The sequence below is a fragment of the Notechis scutatus genome, chromosome 1 (assembly GCF_049901735.1).
Source record: "Notechis scutatus isolate UNSWTSFEM ecotype Mainland chromosome 1, rNotScu1.2, whole genome shotgun sequence".
Classification (NCBI taxonomy): Eukaryota; Metazoa; Chordata; class Lepidosauria; order Squamata; family Elapidae; genus Notechis; species Notechis scutatus.
In genome coordinates this window covers 324,705,994-324,724,254 of record NC_142009.1, presented here as the reverse complement: position 1 = coordinate 324,724,254, position 18,261 = coordinate 324,705,994, and the positions used below count along the sequence as shown (strand labels likewise).

General features: G+C 43.2%; 1 protein-coding gene across 1 annotated transcript in view; it reads left to right on the top strand.

Annotated features, from left to right (window-relative positions):
• The first annotated feature begins 2,597 nt into the window (after positions 1–2,597).
• Positions 2,598–18,261, top strand: part of LOC148133519 (uncharacterized) — a 32,332-nt gene continuing 16,668 nt past the window's right edge. Inside the window, exons 1-4 of the mRNA XM_087964239.1 lie at positions 2,598–3,205; positions 7,407–7,461; positions 10,547–10,604; positions 12,836–12,918. Coding sequence (XP_087820365.1) covers positions 2,759–3,205; positions 7,407–7,461; positions 10,547–10,604; positions 12,836–12,918 — 643 coding nt within the window. The 5' untranslated portion in view covers positions 2,598–2,758. The remainder of the gene's footprint in view (positions 3,206–7,406; positions 7,462–10,546; positions 10,605–12,835; positions 12,919–18,261) is intronic.

Here is an 18,261-nt window from a genome sequence, read left to right as displayed (position 1 = left end):
GTGCACGCGTTGAAGAACATAAGAACTCAATCAAAAAGAAGAACCGACCTCTTCCCTGGTCCAACACCTCAAAGCCACAGGACATGTGATTGACTTTAAAAATACCAGAACTATCGCCAAAACCGAACACTTCAACAACAGAATCATCAGAGAAGCCATAGAGATAGAAAAACGCCCACACAGCATGAATAAAAGAGATGACACCTCCCGCTTACCAGCCATTTGGAAACCCGCCTTATGAACAGACGAGTGCCTAACATGATGAATGACACCAGACCCACACCCACGAGGGCCACACGAGATGCCACCACCACACTTCCACGTAAAAAGCAGACTCACACCCACACAGAAGATGAGACACGCCACAGACCAGAAGCCGCACTGCAGCTGCATCATTACCCACTTCAAACCCCCTGAGCCATACATGAAGCGAACTGACCCCCCACCATGAAGATGCAGCACAACCACAAACTCGAAACCAAACAGCAAGATCACAGCTCACCAGCTCAAATCCCCCAGTAACTAAGACCAACCTGAGCACAACCAAGCCCCCACCTGAACAGAACACACCTCCAGCCAATCAGAACATGGCCAACCCCCAACCAATCAGAACACAGCCAAACCCCAACCAATGAGAACACACCCCACCCAATCAGAACACAGCCAAGCCCCCACCCAATCAAGTCACACCCCCACTAGCAGTTAAAAGGAAGAAGCAGCTGCAAGCTCACATCACTCTGAGAAGCACAGAGCTGAAGACAGAAGCCTGAAGATGGCAAGTGGGACCTCGCCGAAACGTTGCCTAGATACTTTGAATCTTACGCGGAGAAAACCGAATAACCAAAGATCCACATATATATATATATATATATATATATATATATATATATATATATATATATATATATATATATATATATATATATATATATATATATATGGATCTTTGGTTATTCGGTTTTCTCCGCGTAAGATTCAAAGTATCTCAGGCAACGTTCGGCGAGGTCCCACTTGCCATCTTCAGGCTGGTGCTTTCGCTTAGTGCCAGTGCAAGCAGTGTGTGACCGAGCTACCATCTCTATATATACAAGTGGTGGGGGATGGTGTGCTGGGCTGGTTGGCTGTGCTGCAGCCTCTTGATTGGTTGATGGAGTTGATGTTGGTATAATGGGCTGTGGTATAATTGAGCCTTTTGTTGTAGAGATATCCTGGATCTTGTGCTGTCATCTCCTGGGTGGTTAGCCGCTTGTGTTTTAACGGCTTGGGTAATGGGTTGTGTGATGGGCTTGTGAGTTCTTTTGTTGTGGTATCCTGGGTCTTGCGTTGTAATCTCCTGGGTCGTTTGTGTTTTGATCTCTTTTCGATTAGCCTCCTGTGTAGTGCACTGGCACTAAGCCGAAAGCACCAGCCTGAAGATGGCGAGTGGGACCTCGCCGAAACGTTGCCTAGATACTTTGAATCTTACGCGGAGAAAACCCGAATAACCAAAGATCCACATACAAATACCCGAGAACCTCAGAAAAATATATATATATATATATATATATATATATATATATATATATATATATATATATATATATATATATATATATATACATACATACACACACACATATATACATTTATACATTTTTACATATATATAATACACACACACACACACACACTCTATGTAAAGATTGTATTTATTTGCAGTCATCTGGTCGTTATCACTCTCTTTGAGAGCTCTTGAGGCCACTTGAAGGTTTATCTGTGCCCTCAGGGTCACCTGAATCCAAGTGCAATTGATTGTGGCATTGCAGACTAAAAATAGATGGGGGTTTTACCCTCCCCGTCTGCTGAGAGAGGGCTGCTCAATTCTAACAAAGATGGATTCTTTTACCCCTCTTTCAAACCAGCGGTCCTCTCTATCCATAATGTGGCTCTCTTCAAAATGTTGGGGTGTTCATACCATCCAAGAGACCTAAGCATCAGCCCTTCAGGGACACCGAAGAGAAGGCTTAGAGGTGACATGATAGCTGTCTTCCAGTACTTGGAAGGGCTGTCACAGGGAAGGGGGTGTTGGTTCATTCTCCAAAGCAAGGGTTTTCAACCTTGGCAACTTTAAGCCTGGAGGACTTCAACACCCAGAATTTCCCAGCTAGCAAAGCTGGCCGGGGAATTCTGGGAATTGAAGTCCTCCAGGCTTAAAGTTGCCAAGGTTGGAGACCCCTGCTCCAAAGCACCAAAGAGCAAGACAATGGGTGGAAGCTCATTGGAGGGAGATTAGCACTGATGCTGTAGCTGCTGCTGTAACTTTATGTATAGTTCAATTCATGGGGAAACACTTTTCAGGACTCAGGAAGGAGCAAAGCAAAAAGAAACAGAAATCAGAACAAAAACAGAAATTGTTCTGATGGTTTTGTTGACTTGTAAGTAGCCGGGAAAATCCATTGCCGTATAACCACAGCAATCTCTCCTCCGGAGTAGTTTCTCCTCCTTTTCCATTTGGGGGCATCATTTTAAAAAACTGCTTTCTGCTGGCTCTTTATTTTATTTTATTTTATTTATTTTTGGAGATTCCAAGCTGAGAGATCACTTTCGTTTCTCCTGACTGCTGGATCTGCTTCTTCAAAATCACGAGGACGCACAGAAAGGGGAGGAGGGAAGAGGATGCGCTAAATTGGGCAACTTCAAAAACAATGCATAAGGGAGAACAGAATCTTTCTCTTAAAGGGGCAGCCAGAATTTCTGTGTCTCTCGGCTTTCAACCAACATGGGTGGATTGCTAACATGTCGTCAGTGTTCCAAACACATGGAGAGTCTAAAGGATCACACTTTCTGGGACTTCATTAGGACACGGGTGAGAAGCTACTGTTGGTTCATCCTTGTCACTGTCATCGTGCTTACTTTATTGATCATTCACTACACACGGGCCCCACCAGAGCTAGGCAGGAATTGCCCTAAAGACCAAGACAAGGGGCTTCACAACATCTCCCAACTGGAGGCAGAAAATGTGGCTCTGGGGAAGCAACTGACCAAGATGGAAAAGGGGATAGAGAAGCTCAAGAAGTCTATGAACGATCAAGAAAAGACTTTGCAACTTTTGGGAAAGAACCAGAAGTGGATAAAGGAATCCACGGGTTTCAACCAATCCCTGGCACTAACCAGACAGTTTCTGGAGAAGGAAAAAGAGAAAACCCAAAGCTTGCAGAGTCAACTGGTAAGTGTTCAGGAGGACCTCCGAAAGATTCAGCAGCAGAGAGATTCCTGGCAGAAACAGCTAGTAAATGTGGGAGTGGGGGGGAGAGATTCATTGTAAAGTAAGATTAGAATAAACAAACATAGGAAAAATAAGGAGGGGGAAAAGATATTCATTGTAAAGTAAGATTAGAATGAATAAGCATGGAGTATTTTTGGGACCAAGCACAGGGGTGTCAAACCCGATTTCATTGAGGGATGCATCAGGTTTGCAATTGACCTTGGAGGAGGGGGAGACATGGCCATGGCCAGCATGACGTCTCTTGTGTTGGGGGGCACCTGTGGTGGCCTGAGCACTCTGCTAGCAAAAATGGGCTCCCGAGCTCCACTTTCAGCTGCAACGGCCTCCTGCAACCCTCTGCCAGGGAAAACAGAGCTCAGGGGGCTACACACAGCTCTCGCAAGCTCCATTTTCGCTGGCAGACACACCACGGACTGGTCCGCTATTTCCAGGGTGACCTCACAAGCCAGATCTAAGCACTCCATGGATCAGATCTGGCTCCTGGGCCTTGAGTTTGACGCCCCTGAGTCCCAGCAGAATGGCTCAGTTTGCTCCAACCAGCTGGATTTAGCTGACTTTCTTCAGCTAACTAAACAGGCAGGTGTGTTGTTCCTGCTAAGATTACGCCATGGCTTTCATGTTCTCTTCCAGAATCACCTGGCAGGTTCTTGCTGGAGCTCATATTGATATGCCCTGGGCTGCCCTCCTCCATCGCTCTGTCCTGGCACTTTCTTGATGGTCTTGGGTGGTACTTCAAAATCCGCTTGTACAGTTAGTCTTCGACTCACACCCATTCGTTTAGTGACTGTTTAAGTTACGACGGCCCTGAAAAAGCGAGTGATGAGTGTTTTTCACACGACTATTGTAGCAACCCCACAGTCACATGATCAAACTTTGGACCAACTTGGCAACTGGCCTGGACTTGCGATGGTTGCCGTATCCCAGCGTCACCCGATCCCCTTTTGCGGCTTTCTGACAAGCAAGTCAGAAAGAAAGCCAAATTCACTTAACAGCCATGTTACTAACTGCAATATCTGCAGTGATCCAATTAACAATTGTGGCAAGAAAGGTCATAAAATGGGGCAAAACTCACTTAATAACTGTCTTGCTTAGTTAAAGAAATGTTGGACTCAATTGTGGTCATAAGTCAAGGACTAACTGTATACGAGTTCTGGACATTGTCATCCCAACACATCTACAAAGGGACAGCTTGGAGAATGCAGGTTCGACTAGAGATCCCCAAATTATTGCAGCCTGTGAAAAGGTAGTGGGATTCAATTATTGTTACTACTGGTTCTGTGGGCGTGTTTTGGTGGGTGTGATGTGGCTTGGTGAGTGTGGCAGGGGAAGGATACTGCAAAATCCCCATTCCCTCCCCACCCCACTAACCTGCTTTCCAGCTCCGTTCTCCTGTGCAGGGCAACAAAAGAAGAGCCAGCCGATCAGCTGGGTCTCAATGGGAGGCAGAGAATAGATGAGGGCGGAGCCAGTCAGAGGTGGTATTTGCTGGTTCTCCGAACTACTCAAAATTTCCGCTTTCGGTTCTCCAGAACTGGTCAGAACCTGCTGAATGCCACCTCTGCTGTGAACCCATCTGGAAGTGCAAGAAAGGGATTTGAACGCAGAAGACGAATGGCTGTCTGAAAAAGAAGGCATGCATAAATGGCATTGCCCCCCTCCTTTTCTCTCTTTAGAATCAGCCTACAAAACTCTCTCCGTGTATCTTTGCACATTTTTACATACGTACACACATCAATATTGTTGTCTGCCAATACAGCCTGCCAGAATTGTACGACTGGATTTGATACTTTTGACCAGTGGATTCTCCCAAAAGATATAGGGAAGTTAGAGATATTGTTGTAATACAGGTAGTTCTTGACTTACGACCTTACTGACTGAGCCCAACGTTTCTATTCTTAAGTGAGACATTTGTTAAGTGAGTTCCCCCCCCCATTTTATGACCTTCATTGCCACAGTTGCTAAGTGAATCACTGCAGTTGATAACTTAGCAACATGGTTGTTAAGTGAATCTGGCTCTTCCCCATTGATTTTGCTTGTCAGGTCGCAAAAGGGGATCAAATGATCTTGAGACCCAACAACAGTCATAAGTATGAACCCAGTTGCCAAGCTTCTGAATTTTGATCCCATGATCGTGGGGCTGCTACAAAAGCCATAAGTGTGAAAAGTAGTCTTAAGTCGCTTTTTTCAGTGCCGTCGTAACTTTGAACGGTCACTAAATGAACTGTGGTAAGTTGAGGACTACCTGTACTTGCACTGTTCCAAGTAATGCAAATTTTTGAAAGTGATGACTTGAGATTCTGTCCATTCCTATTGTGCCCAGGTACTTTTCCAGATCTTTTGGCATAGCAACAGAAGTTGCAGTTGTTTTTATTTCTTGAAGGGTAAATAATAATAAATATTTTGGCTATTGGTCTGAATCAAGTGTGATTCAGTCTCAGTAACTTTAAGAAGCGTGGGCCTCAACTCAAGGAATTCTGGGAGTTGAAGTCCATATGTCTTAGAGTTACTGAGGTTGAGAAACACTGTGTTGGAGATTACAGATTAACAGAGTTGGAAGGGACCTACGTCATCTAGTCCTACCCCCTGCCCACCATTTCTGACAAATGCCAGTCCAATCTCTTCTTGAAAGCCTCCAGTGATGAAGCTCCCACAACTTCTGAGGGCAAGCTGTTCCATTGGTTGATTGCTCTCCCTGTCAGAAAATTTCTCCTTATTTCCAGGTTGAATCTCTCCTGGATCAGTTTCCATCCGTTATTCCTTGTCTGGCCTTCGGGTGCTTTGGAAAATAGCTTCACCCCTTCCTCCTCTCTGTGGCATCCCCTCCGATATTGGAAGACTGCTGTCATGTCTCCCCTGGTCCTTCTCTTCACTAGACTAGCCATGCCCTGTTCCTGTAACCGTTCTTCGTATGTTTGTTTTAGTCTCCAGAAGATAAAGTCCTCTTCATTAAATATTATGGGTACAATCTACTGTACTTCGCTGGTTCAGTGTGGGCTGGTAGGTAGATTGATTTAAAATCATCCAATGAAAACTCAACCTATTCAGGGCAGTTTGTTCATTGGTGAACCCATCCAACCATCTGAGTGGGGATTTTCCCCATCTAAGTTTAGTTGTTAAGAGCAACATCATTAAAAGGGACAGTTACAATCACAACCAGGCACACAACACACCAGATCATCGTGGTGGTGTTGTTTGGTTCAGATTAGAGCAATTATTTCTAAAGTTACCTCTGACACATAAAGGTTAGTGGAGAGGTGGATGGTGCTACCCATAATTTCCAGATATTTTGATGCAACTCAGCTTGACTTTGACCCACCTGAATTTGACAGCGAACTGCTTTGCCAAATTTTGTGAGTAAATTGAAATTGGTCTCTGAATATCTGTTGAAGTTGAAGTTTATGAATGAATGAAAAACATGTTACTCTGATATATACAGAAGAATTTTCAGACTGCGTAAGATTTTTGGATGAACCTACATGAACTTCAGAAATCTTGGAACTGATCTGTTTGTTGTATCTCTTTTGTTATTTTACTTTTTTTAAATATAAATCATTCATTTGGAGCATTAGAAAGAAAAAAAAGCATTTGACAACTGTAGGAAACAATAAATGCATAAAAGAATGATAGAAATAAGCATTGGAATGAACCAGAGGTGGTATTCAGCAAGTTCTGACAAGTTCTAGAGAACTGGTAGCAGAAATTTTGAGTAGTTCAGAAGATCACTTCTAAATGGCCCCGTCTCCATCTATTCTCTGCCACCCAAGTCCCAGCTGATTGGCTGGGTCTTCTTTTGTTATCCTGCAGAGGAGAATGGAGCTGGAAAGCAGGTTAGTGGGATGGGGTGGGAATGGAGATTTTACAGTATCTTTCCCCTGCCACACCCACCAAACCACGCCCATAGAACCATTAGTAAAAAAATGTTTGAATCCCACCACTGGAATGAACTTAAAAATCTATCCAGGCAGCTCAATAGGTATATGCAATTCTGAGGTCCTGGGTGTCATGGCCTCTATTTCCTAATTCTAGACATCTAACTGATTATCATCTGATACATCTTATTTCTTCATGTTCTTTGGTAATGATACTCATTTTTGAATCACGTGATCATTCCATTTTGAGTTGGTTTTCTTTCCCCCATTAGAAAACATTGGAAGAACAACTCAAGTCTACAAATCATAAAACTGAAGAAAACAAAGGTAAGTAATGACCATGTGGCTGACCTAATACAGGAAATTCTCTACTTCCAGGTTAAACAACTTTCTACTCACCCTCGAGTTGGCAAAAAACTGAAAAGAATTACTATAAGTCAGGAGTGTTAAACTCAAGGCCTTAGATCTGGCCCATGGGGCTACCCTGGAAACAGCAAAGGACCGGCCCTCGGTGCCTTGGTCAGCGAAAACGGAGCTTGGGAGGGATGCGTGCGGCCCTCCCGGGCTCTGTTTTTGGCTGCAATGTCCTCCTGCAAGCCCTCTGTCAGTGAAAATGGAGCATGAGAGGGCTGCGCACAGCCCTCCCGGGCTCTGTTTTTGCTGGCAGAGGGCTGCAGGAGGCCCGCTCCGTTGGCTGTGGAAGAAACTGGGGAAGGGCAAAGTCCAGCTGGGCAGAGCAGAGAAGAGGTAGAGCAAGGCAGAGGGAATTCAGAGGAAGACCCAGGCCTGCCACCTCTTCATCCTAGGGCACGCAGGTAAGAATGGAGAAGGGAACAACGTGAGTTGCATGGCTTACAGTGGAAGAAAGGGCCCCGATTCCCTTCATTAGCTGCAGCTGGGAACATAGTATTTAAAAAGGGAAGTTACACACAGCAAGTTGTTGGAAGCAAATCATGAATTATCTGGTATCATGGAGGCTTATCTGTGTTCCTGGCGTCTTCCCAACTGTGTGGGTTTGGCTGTGCTTTCAAGGCTGCAATTCCTTCTCCTGCCCTGTCAAATTAATTACTGCGGTGTGGTTTATTTGAAATTTTAGGTACAGTTTGTATGTACTTTGTTTTCGGATTGATTTTTCTCCACTTAAAAGCTGTTCCTGAGAGAGCTTTTCTCAAGCCAAAGATAACCTGGACACTGGGGGAAAAGTTGGAGATAATTAAAGGGACTCTTCTGGCAACTCTGTTGCCTTTGTGCCACGTCCCAGGTCATCACACAGAGTCTGGGAGAGCCACACACAGGCTGCAGGATGTCAAGCTGGCCATGCCCACCCCAGCCATGCCCACCCTGCCCCCTGAGGTCAAACACAAGCCTGATGTGACCATCAGTGAAATCAAGTGTGACACCTCTGCTATAAGTAATAGTTAATGCAATATTTCTCAACCTTCACAACTTTAAAATGTGTGGACTTCCCCAGACAATGGGAGACCATCCACAGTTCACAACTGCAATGTGAGATGGCCATGGATTGCTGGTCAGTTTTGGCAAGTGGCTGAATTTGCTAATCCTGCTTTACTGCCCACAGCAAAGCAAGCAAATATAGGTTTGTTTTAACTGTTTTAACTGGTCATAAGTGTGTGTGCATGTGCGTGTTTGTGTGTGCATCGCTGTCAAAACACCAAAAACAGGTCAAGTAGCTCTGGGGAGGTCAGTCGTAAATTAGAACACTTGCTAAGCAACTGGCCATTAAGCGAGGACCACTTATATTTGGTTTGCCAGTCACATGGCCACCTGGCCACACCCATCCCACTCACATGACCACCTAGCCATGTCCATCCCAGTCACATGACCACCTAGCCACACCCAGTCAGCAAGCCACACCCACCCAGTCACATGACCATGAAGCCACACCCACAAATTAAGCCATGCCCACAGAACCAATTGTTAAGAAATTTGAATCCCACCCTGCACAAAAGCAACAAAGTCACAAAAATAGGTAAAATCCCTTTAATACCTCCAACTTGGCCCCCAATGTCCAATTATCATTGGCTGGAGAAAAATTCCACCAAGTACAGTTTGCCCTTTTAAACAGTCTTCCCAGCTGCAGCCAATGAAGGGGATCAGGCCCCTTTCCTCCCCCATAAACCACGCAACTCACATTGGCCCCTTATCCTCCCACACCCTGTCAGCTGTTCCACCTCTCCCTCGGAATCAGATTCCAACAGGGGCATGACTAGCTGATTTACCTCCAAAGTTTTGGGGAATTTGCTCATTTGCCCTGTTAAAAGTTTTTTGAAAGTTCCCCCATTTTTGTGGGGAATTAATAATTTAAAATTTGGTGACAGACTCCCAAGGGTGCCCCAATAAAAATGATGATAGTGGGTCACCCTCTAGCTCCCCAACTGGAGAGTTCTTTGCCTTTTTAAATTTTGGAAAGTTTAATTCATGTCAATCCTGAAACAGACGGAGTAACTATGTAACCTCTGTGCATGTAGAAATTTCCATGAGAAATTATCTTACAAGACCAATGAAAACATATCCAGATTTTTTTTTTAAAAGAGTTTATTGGAGAAAGGAAAATACAGGGAAAATGTGGTGGGGGGGTTGCAACTAGTTAGACAGGGCAATGTCCTAAATTATGGAAACTAGAGGCTCTATTTGGCGAATGCTAATAAAGAATAAAGCTGTGGAACAACCCTGTTGGGCAAGGATACCCACCAAGATGCACAACGAACCCGTAACAGGGTATAGAACAATCCTCTTTGAAGAGATGGTGGGAATGCATGCAGAAGCAAAGCAGATTTTAATCAATTAGTGAGGGTCATAAGAGCCTTGTCAGACTAGATTTTCATAGAAAAATGAAAAAAAAAAAGAATTTTTGAGAGGTCCCTTTGAACTGCAAGGCCTTTATTTCCCTTTCTCCAATAAACTCCTTTTTTGATCCCCAGTCTTATAGCATCTGTTTAAGGAGAAAGACTTTTCTTGGACAATCAAAGTCAGAGCCCTACTTCAGTTGCCCTTTTGATATATTTGACAAATCAGAAATGATCTAAGGAATGAACCCATCTTTTTTATGGAATTGTAGTCTGATTTTTACCTGCTCTACCTTGATATTAATAACTTGGAGAGGCTCCGGTATCATTTGACTTTGGGGGCACCAAAACTGAATTGTATCTCTTCAGATCTCTAATCCCTGGGTCAATTTATCAGATGCTTAAGGGGCATTATGGTAACAGATGTGCTGTGTGAAAGTTTGGAGGGAAAGCGTTTAAGCCCAACCTTTCAATAATGTCAAGAAAACTCTAAGTCATGCTTGAATATAAAGGAAAGAAATTGCAGAGAGTGGGGAAAGGTACTGCAATATTACCTTAGTTTAAGAAGCAGAAGATAATTTGTGACTCTTGGTTCCTTTCTTTAGAGGAGATTCAACAGCTTAAGCAGCAACTCTCCAAATTACAAGAGATGAAGGAGCAACAGTAAGAACACAAAATTATAATTCTATATATTCACCTTTAAGTTTTGAAGAAATTCCCTGCTGTGGATTTGTTAGAGCTTGTATTACATTGCACTGTTACACAGAACTTGGCAAATAAAGTTCCATTTTGATTAACCTGTACCTGGTGAATGTCAAATTGGGACAACTGTCTTTGCTTTCTGATGGTTTGGTGGCTTCTCATGTTAATGTTCAGAAGGCCAAGATGCTTTGATCATGCGGAAGGTCTCAGTTTCAACCTCTGCTAAAGCTAGTCACGGCGGGAAGGAAAGCAACAGACACATAAATACATATAATACGCATGCCTGAAAATGTGGAAGGTTGATACAAAGCTGGAGCCAATAGTATCCTTTTCCCCAAGATGGAGATTTAATTCCTTTTCAAGAGGTTACTAGCTTCACTCCCTGTGGTCTCCTTCAGTTACCTTCCTTAGAATTCTGAAGTAAAATATATTAAAAAATTAGCTATCCAGGAGTTTAATCAGAAATTATATTCTTTCCCCCTCTCTCTTAAGGTGGGAAAACAGATTAAGATCTTTTAAGATGTTTGAATGGTGAAAGAAATATACCAAGTACAAAGTACCAAGAAATAAATATACCAAGTACCAAGTTCTAGACTTACAACTATCCGTTTAGTGACCGTTCAAAGTTACAACAGCACTGAAAAAAGTGACTTGTGACTTTTTCACACCTAGCACTGTTACAGGATCCCCATGGTCATGTGATCAAAATTCAGGTGCTTGGCTCATAATTTATGACGCTTGCTGTGTCCTGAGGTCATATGATCCTGTCAACTCAAAAATATTCCTCTGGTCTTTTAGAGTTGTCAGCAGAAAGGGAGTAGGGGGAGTAATGCATACCTTAGATCAGTGGTCCCCAACCTTTTTGTACCAGGGACCGGTTTCAAGCAGAAACATTTTTTCAAGGACCAGGGGGGAGAATCCGAGTTTGGTAGTTTGCTTGCAGACGTTTCATTACCTGACTAGGTAACATCTGATGTTGTTACCTAGTCGGGTAATAAACGTCTGCCAGCAAACCACCAAGTTCAGGAGCGCCTCGGCCCTGCCTCCCTCAGCCCCATCCCTCAGGTGTCTCCCTCCCTCCCTCCCTCAGGTGTCTGCCTCGTTCCTCTCTCAGTCACTCTATCGCTCCTACAGCAGCCCAGGAAGAAACTGCTTCAAAGAAGCCGGGGTGAGGGGTGGGGTGGCTTTTCCTGTCGCCACAGCTTCCCGAAGCGCCCGTTTCACCCCACCCCGCCCGCCCGCCCGCCGCAGTTCAATCCACAGTGCTCCGCTCTACCTGCCTTCTTCGCTTCGGAGCAGCTTCGCTGATAAAAAGAGGCAAATAGTTATTATTCTCAGCCGAAGCTGCTCCCAAACAACCAGACAGGCAGGCAGGCAGAACGGAGCACTGGATTGAACCGCGAGCGAGCGAGCGGGCGGGCGGGTGGTGAAACGGGCGCTGGGAAGCTGCGGCGACAGGAAAGCCACCCCCACCCCACCCCGGCTTCTTTGAAGCAGTTTCTTCCTGGGCTGGTGGAGGAGCGAGAAAGCGACTGAGAGAGCTGAGCCAGAGAGCAGGACAGGCTTCGGTTGCTTCCTCCCTCCCCTTCTTTCATTTGTGTCCTTGATCCCGATCCCAGCAGCATTCACCGAAGGCGAAGAAAGCCGCCATTTTTTTTAAATTTTTTTCTTTGCGGCCCGGTAAAGAGTGCTCCACGGCCCGGCACGGTCCGGCCCGGTGGTTGGGGACCCCTGCCTTAGATAATTGCTAGGCTGCCGAAGCTTCCAGCATGCAAGATTATTACTGGAGAGCATGATTGATTGCTCTTGGCTATGGATGTTTCCCATTGGAGAATATACATCCAGGGGTGAAAGAAGATGAGGGTCAAGAGTGAGATCGAGGGAAATCATTTGTCAAAGAGTCCTGTATCACAGGCAACTATGTGCTCCAATCAGTAGACTTTAATGAACCCTTTGAGGAGTGCTTATGGCAAGTTCTTCAAACTTGTCAGCTTTAAGACTTGTGGACTTCAACTCCCAGAATTCCTCCTCCAGTCATCTTAGTTCAGGAATTCTGGGAGTTGAAGTCCACAAGTCTTAAAGCTGTCAAGTTTGAAGACCCTTGGTTTATGGGATTGGAACAAAAGAGTCAAGAGAGTCAGTTCAATGACATATTCATTGCCTTGTCTCTGAACCCTTCCTTTTTCTCCTAGAGAGATGCACGACCACAAAACCATGGAGTTACATGATCAAATTAGATGCCAGCAGAAAAAGTGTTCCATTGAAAATATCTTAGGTGATGGAACTATCGTGGCCTGGGCATTTAGGATTTTTGGGATTTTTCTCCTTTTCACCTGCTGTGTCAAATGTTGCAGGCAAGTGTGCATTGCCATTCAAGAAGCCCTCAGATAAACTGTGGACACGGCTGCAGCTTAAAAACAAAGTGCTGCTTGCAGGAAAGGAAACACTACTCCTTATTTACCCATTTGAAATATAAATGTCTTTGTCAAGCACTGGGTTTGTTTCCCAACAGAGATATGTGTTTATTTGTTTATTCATTTTTAATGTCCTAAATTGTTTAAAGCTGTACTTTAAATGTCTTATGGTTGGTAACAAAATCAGTCGGATTTGGCATTTTTATCCACCTATCAAGCCCTTCCCAAGACTTGGGAGAGGCAGATGTGGAGGTCTGACGGTGTTACGTCCTGATTGTCGCAGGATGTAAGCTGTTCTGAGAAAAGCTGCCTTTTGCAATTGACTGATGGTGATTTTCTCAATGCCGATGGTGTTCAAGGGATGCTCCAACCAAAAACAGAGAACACCAAGGAGCCCTCATTTCAACCCTGAGCTACAAATAATCTCCTTTAATGGTGCTCCAGTTGTTTTGGGATTGCCACCCAGATTCCTATTACAGGTAGTCCTCCACTTACAACAGTCCGTTTAGTAACCATTCAAAGTTCCGTCATTGAAAAATAATGACTTAAAACCACTTTTCACACTTACAACCATTGCAGCATCCCTGATCAACTGACTCGCATTTATGACATTTGCAGTGTCACGGGGTCATGCGATCACCTTATGCAACCTTCTGACAAGCAAAGTCAGTGGGGAAGCCAGATTCATTGAATATTGTGGCACTAACTTCACAACTGCAGTGATTCCCTTAACAACTGTGACAAGAAAGGCCGTAAAATGGGGCAACGTTCACTTAACAAATGTCTCACTTAACAAAAGAAATGTTGGGCTCCATTGCAGTTGTGAGTCAAAGATTACCTGTATTAATAGTACTATCTTTGCTTTCTTTTGCCACAGCTTCTCTATTTCTATTTGCTGGTCTTTGTATTTTGTCATCTTCTCTGTTCTTTCTCTTCTCTTCTGCTGTCTCCAGATCCACTATCCAAACTTTGTTTTTCTTATCAACAATTGTTAAGTCTGGCATGTTATGTGGCCGGTGCTTGTCTGTTTGAATTCTTCAGTCCCAGAGAAACTTTAGCTTCTTCATTTTCTGTTACTGTGATTATAAACACAACAATGTGAAATCACAGTTGCCAGTTCTTTAGCTGGCACATTGTGTTCTTCTCAGGAACCAAGGAAGTCATAATATATTGGCATAATATACATGTGGATCTAAACAGTGTGGCCTTTTGTAATTGACAGGGGAAATTTTTGTCAATGCATAGATGTTGCTATTATCATTATTTTCTATAATATACTAATATTTCAAGTAAACCACAACATGTGAAATAAAAACACAAAACATACTTATCTATATAACTGTGTTCTCATCTTGAAGGCAAATGTTTGTTGTCTGGGAACTATCCACAATAAGTCTATTTAACCCTTCCCAAATATTTGGCAATTTTGAATCATTTGTGTCTCTGTGGACTACAAAGTAGGATATACTAAAATTGGATTGGGTATCCAGCCATTGTCTAGTATGAGCTAAACTTCATGAACATGGTTTAATTTATTTGGACACAGTCATTCTCTTAGGGTTAAGGATGATATACCAACCCTTCCTTTGGTGAAAGTGATTTCTTCCCATTTCTCTTGTTGTATCTCTAAATTACAGTTATTATAATTAATGGCATACAGTGGGGTGTATTTTGGCAAGAAATTTTCCTAATCCAGTGGAGCGTTTGCATAATTCTTCCATGCTTCTATGCCCCTCCATGGAAGCTTCAGTCAAACTAACAATTTACAATTTCTTCATATGGCATTAGGTTTAAAACTTATAAAATGCAACAAAACTCTACATTGTCCCTCTCATTCCCATCACATGACACCAACTACTTCAGGAGCAACTATCATATCCACTCTGTAGGCCTTCCAGAAGACTTCCAAAATACAAACAAAGATAACAATAGCACTTAAACGTGTATATACTGCTCCATAGTGCTTTACAGCGCTCTCTTTAGTGCTTTACAAATATTAGCATATTGCCCCCAACAATCTGGGTCCTCATTTTACCAAGGAGATGGGGTCCAGAGTAAGGGCCCCATCACCAAGAGAGTTCAGTCCCAAATCCTAGGTGTGGTCATTTCCTTAAAGGAGGGGCTTCTGGTACATTTGCCTTCCTGAATCACACTGGACTGGCAGATTCCATAAAAGGAAACTAGGCCACCAAAGAACACAATGGCTGGATACCATGAAAGTTGACACCAGCCAAAGCATAGAAAAACTCAAAAAGTAGTGCAAGAATGGAAGATGTGGCGGGCCCTGGCCCATAGAGTCACCAAGAATCGGATATGACTGAATGGATAACATCATCATCAGGCAGATTCCTCAAGGAACAGACAGTCTTGAAGCTATCTAGATCATAAGCCATAGTGGGATTTAAAGGTAAAACTCAACATCTTGAATTGAATCTAGGAGCCTAACGGTATGGAAAGTAGGATAGTTCCCAAAGCACAGATGACAAAGTGGGTCAAGACCATTTCTACATATGCTTCTGTACTCCAGGTCAGTTTCAGCTTCTAAACAATCTTCAAGAGCAGCCCCATGCAGAACAAGTTGCAGTAAACCAAGCGTTAGACGAGAAGGTTCTGCGTGTCCATCAAAAATGCCTTCTGTTTCAGAAACATCTCCAACCAGTGCACACAATGGAGTTTATAAAGGTCATCTTGATCATAGCTGTCACTTGTTCTTCAAGATGGAGCTGGGAGTCAATAGGACTCATTGCAGACTAGTCCACATCCAGAACCATAATGAACCATTATTCCAGAATCTATTGGCTTCCAAATCCCCAGGTCATACATAACAGCAATCTGTGTGATCGTAATCACATACCCAGCCTTGAGACCCAACTGAGCAGGTTGCAGATAACCAACTTTAATCCAGAGATCTCTGCAACTGCTGTTCCATGTTATCTTATCTTGGAAACTCAGACACAGGCCAACAGTTGCCCAAACTCACCAGATTACGTGATAGCTTCTCAAGAAGGGGAACATCATCTCTTCTTTTGAGGCAGCTCTTCCAAATATCATTAATGCCTATACCCAACCTTCCTTTATTTTTCCAGGTAGCTCTCACCATTTAGATAGGACAGAGGTCTAATCCATTAGTGATAGAACTGACACTAATAGAGGATTATATACTGTTCTTCAGAATATATAGACTGTGGGGCCCAAAGAACCAAGAATGACACATGGAGTTATTTTTAAGTAATTTCTTTATTGTTGTTCACCTACAGACAGAATCTTGCCAAATTAAGGCAAATATCGGCATTACTGTTGTTATACTCTGTGAATTGCTGACGAGGAGCCGTCCTTGCCTTCTTCCTTCCTACCAGACATTCCAAGCTCTGCTGTTGCTTTGCCCACTAGGAAAAATCCCCATCCTGCAACTCTACACTGCATTCTACTACATTGATTCAAGTACCACAAATTGGAATTTCTGCCTCATCAACAGGATTTGTGCAGTTGGCTTCCAGGTGAATATATGTAATCTTATCTCCCAGCCGCCTCACAAACTCATCACAGTAGCCAATGAACTGCTTCCTGGTCCAACTTTCTATAATACTGTAAAGTCTAATTAACCTAAACTATGAATTCTGGAAAGCAATCAGGTCAGCTTGAACCTCATGTTCAATTTAGGTTTGCTTTTTATTGTTAATCAGCACTGCCCTGGCAGGCTGTTTGGTTGCCTAATCTTCCAGAACACTTCCGTACCCTAAGGAACACTCCCAGACTGGTCTGTAGGGAAAACTCATACAGGCATAATCTGTCACAAGCCACCATCAGCTCTGTACAGGTGATCCTTGTTGAACAACCACTCATTCAGCGACCTTCCGAACTTACAATGGTGCTGAATGAATGGTAGGTGTGACCTGTACATTGATTACCGTGCAGACTGTATCAAAAGAAAGTCACACAAACCACAACTCGGCATTCAAACCTTCTTCAACCAATCCACCATCACTCAAGACTAGGCACACATGCCCCCAACTACCTCAATTCAAACTACAACTGGCCTTAAATGCAAGCTACTCAATGCAAGAAGCCTTGTAAATAAAATACCTGAATTTCTCCTCTTACTAAATACGGCTAAGTTCAACATCGTATTTGTCTGTGAAACATGGCTCAATGCATCTCTCCCTGACTCCATTACCTCAGTAAGAGACTATCATGTTGACCGATCCGATCATGAAATCTGTAGAGGAGGTGGTGTTGCTAACTTCTATAAAAAGTCCTTACATCTAAAAACATCCAAGTTACCCAAGAGCTTGCTCTTCCTGAGACCATTATCTGTGAACTGACCTTAAATATTACATTTCGGTTCTTACTATGTTACAGAGCCCCTGATTATGACATCGAACATGTAAACAAGCTAAATACACTACTAACATGGGCAGCATCCTGCCCTCACGCTTTTATCTTTCTTGGTGACTTCAATCTACCTCATATTAACTGGACCCTAAACAAATGTACAACTGAACCCATACATGCAATCTTCTACAATGCTGTAACAAATCTGGGACTGGAACAACTAGTAACCAACAATACTAGGCTTAACAACTGCCTCAATCTCATCTTCTGCAATGGTTTGATTTCAATTTATGAAATACAAATTAAAGAACCCTTTTCCAACAGTGATCACAACATGATTGACTTTTGTCTCAACATATGTCCACACAAAAATCATCACAACGACAAAATCCCGAATTATAACTTCAAAAAAGGCAGCTATGATCTTATAATCAACGATCTCTTTTCCCTTGACTGGCAATTTCTATTTACTGGATGCAATACTGTTGAAGACCATTACAACATATTCTTACTAGAAATCAAAAGAGCCATCAAACTATATGTACCAATAACAACTCCCAAAACCAGGAAAAACAGATTACCCATAACAATAAGGAAGCTTCAATCCAAAAAGAGATCACTCTGGCGAAAAAACAAATCTGGTCACGTTGCCAACTTCAGAAGCCGATACAAAAATCTATGCCACCAGATAAAAACGGAATGCACTAATTATCACATGAAACAAGAGGAAAACCTTCTACGCACAAATTCCACCCGTGCTTTCTACTATTTTGTAAACAACAAACTAAAAGACTCAAGGTCCATCCCACCCCTGAAAGGACCTAATGGCAAAGACTGCAATGACAACACCATCATTTAACACAGTGGTCCCC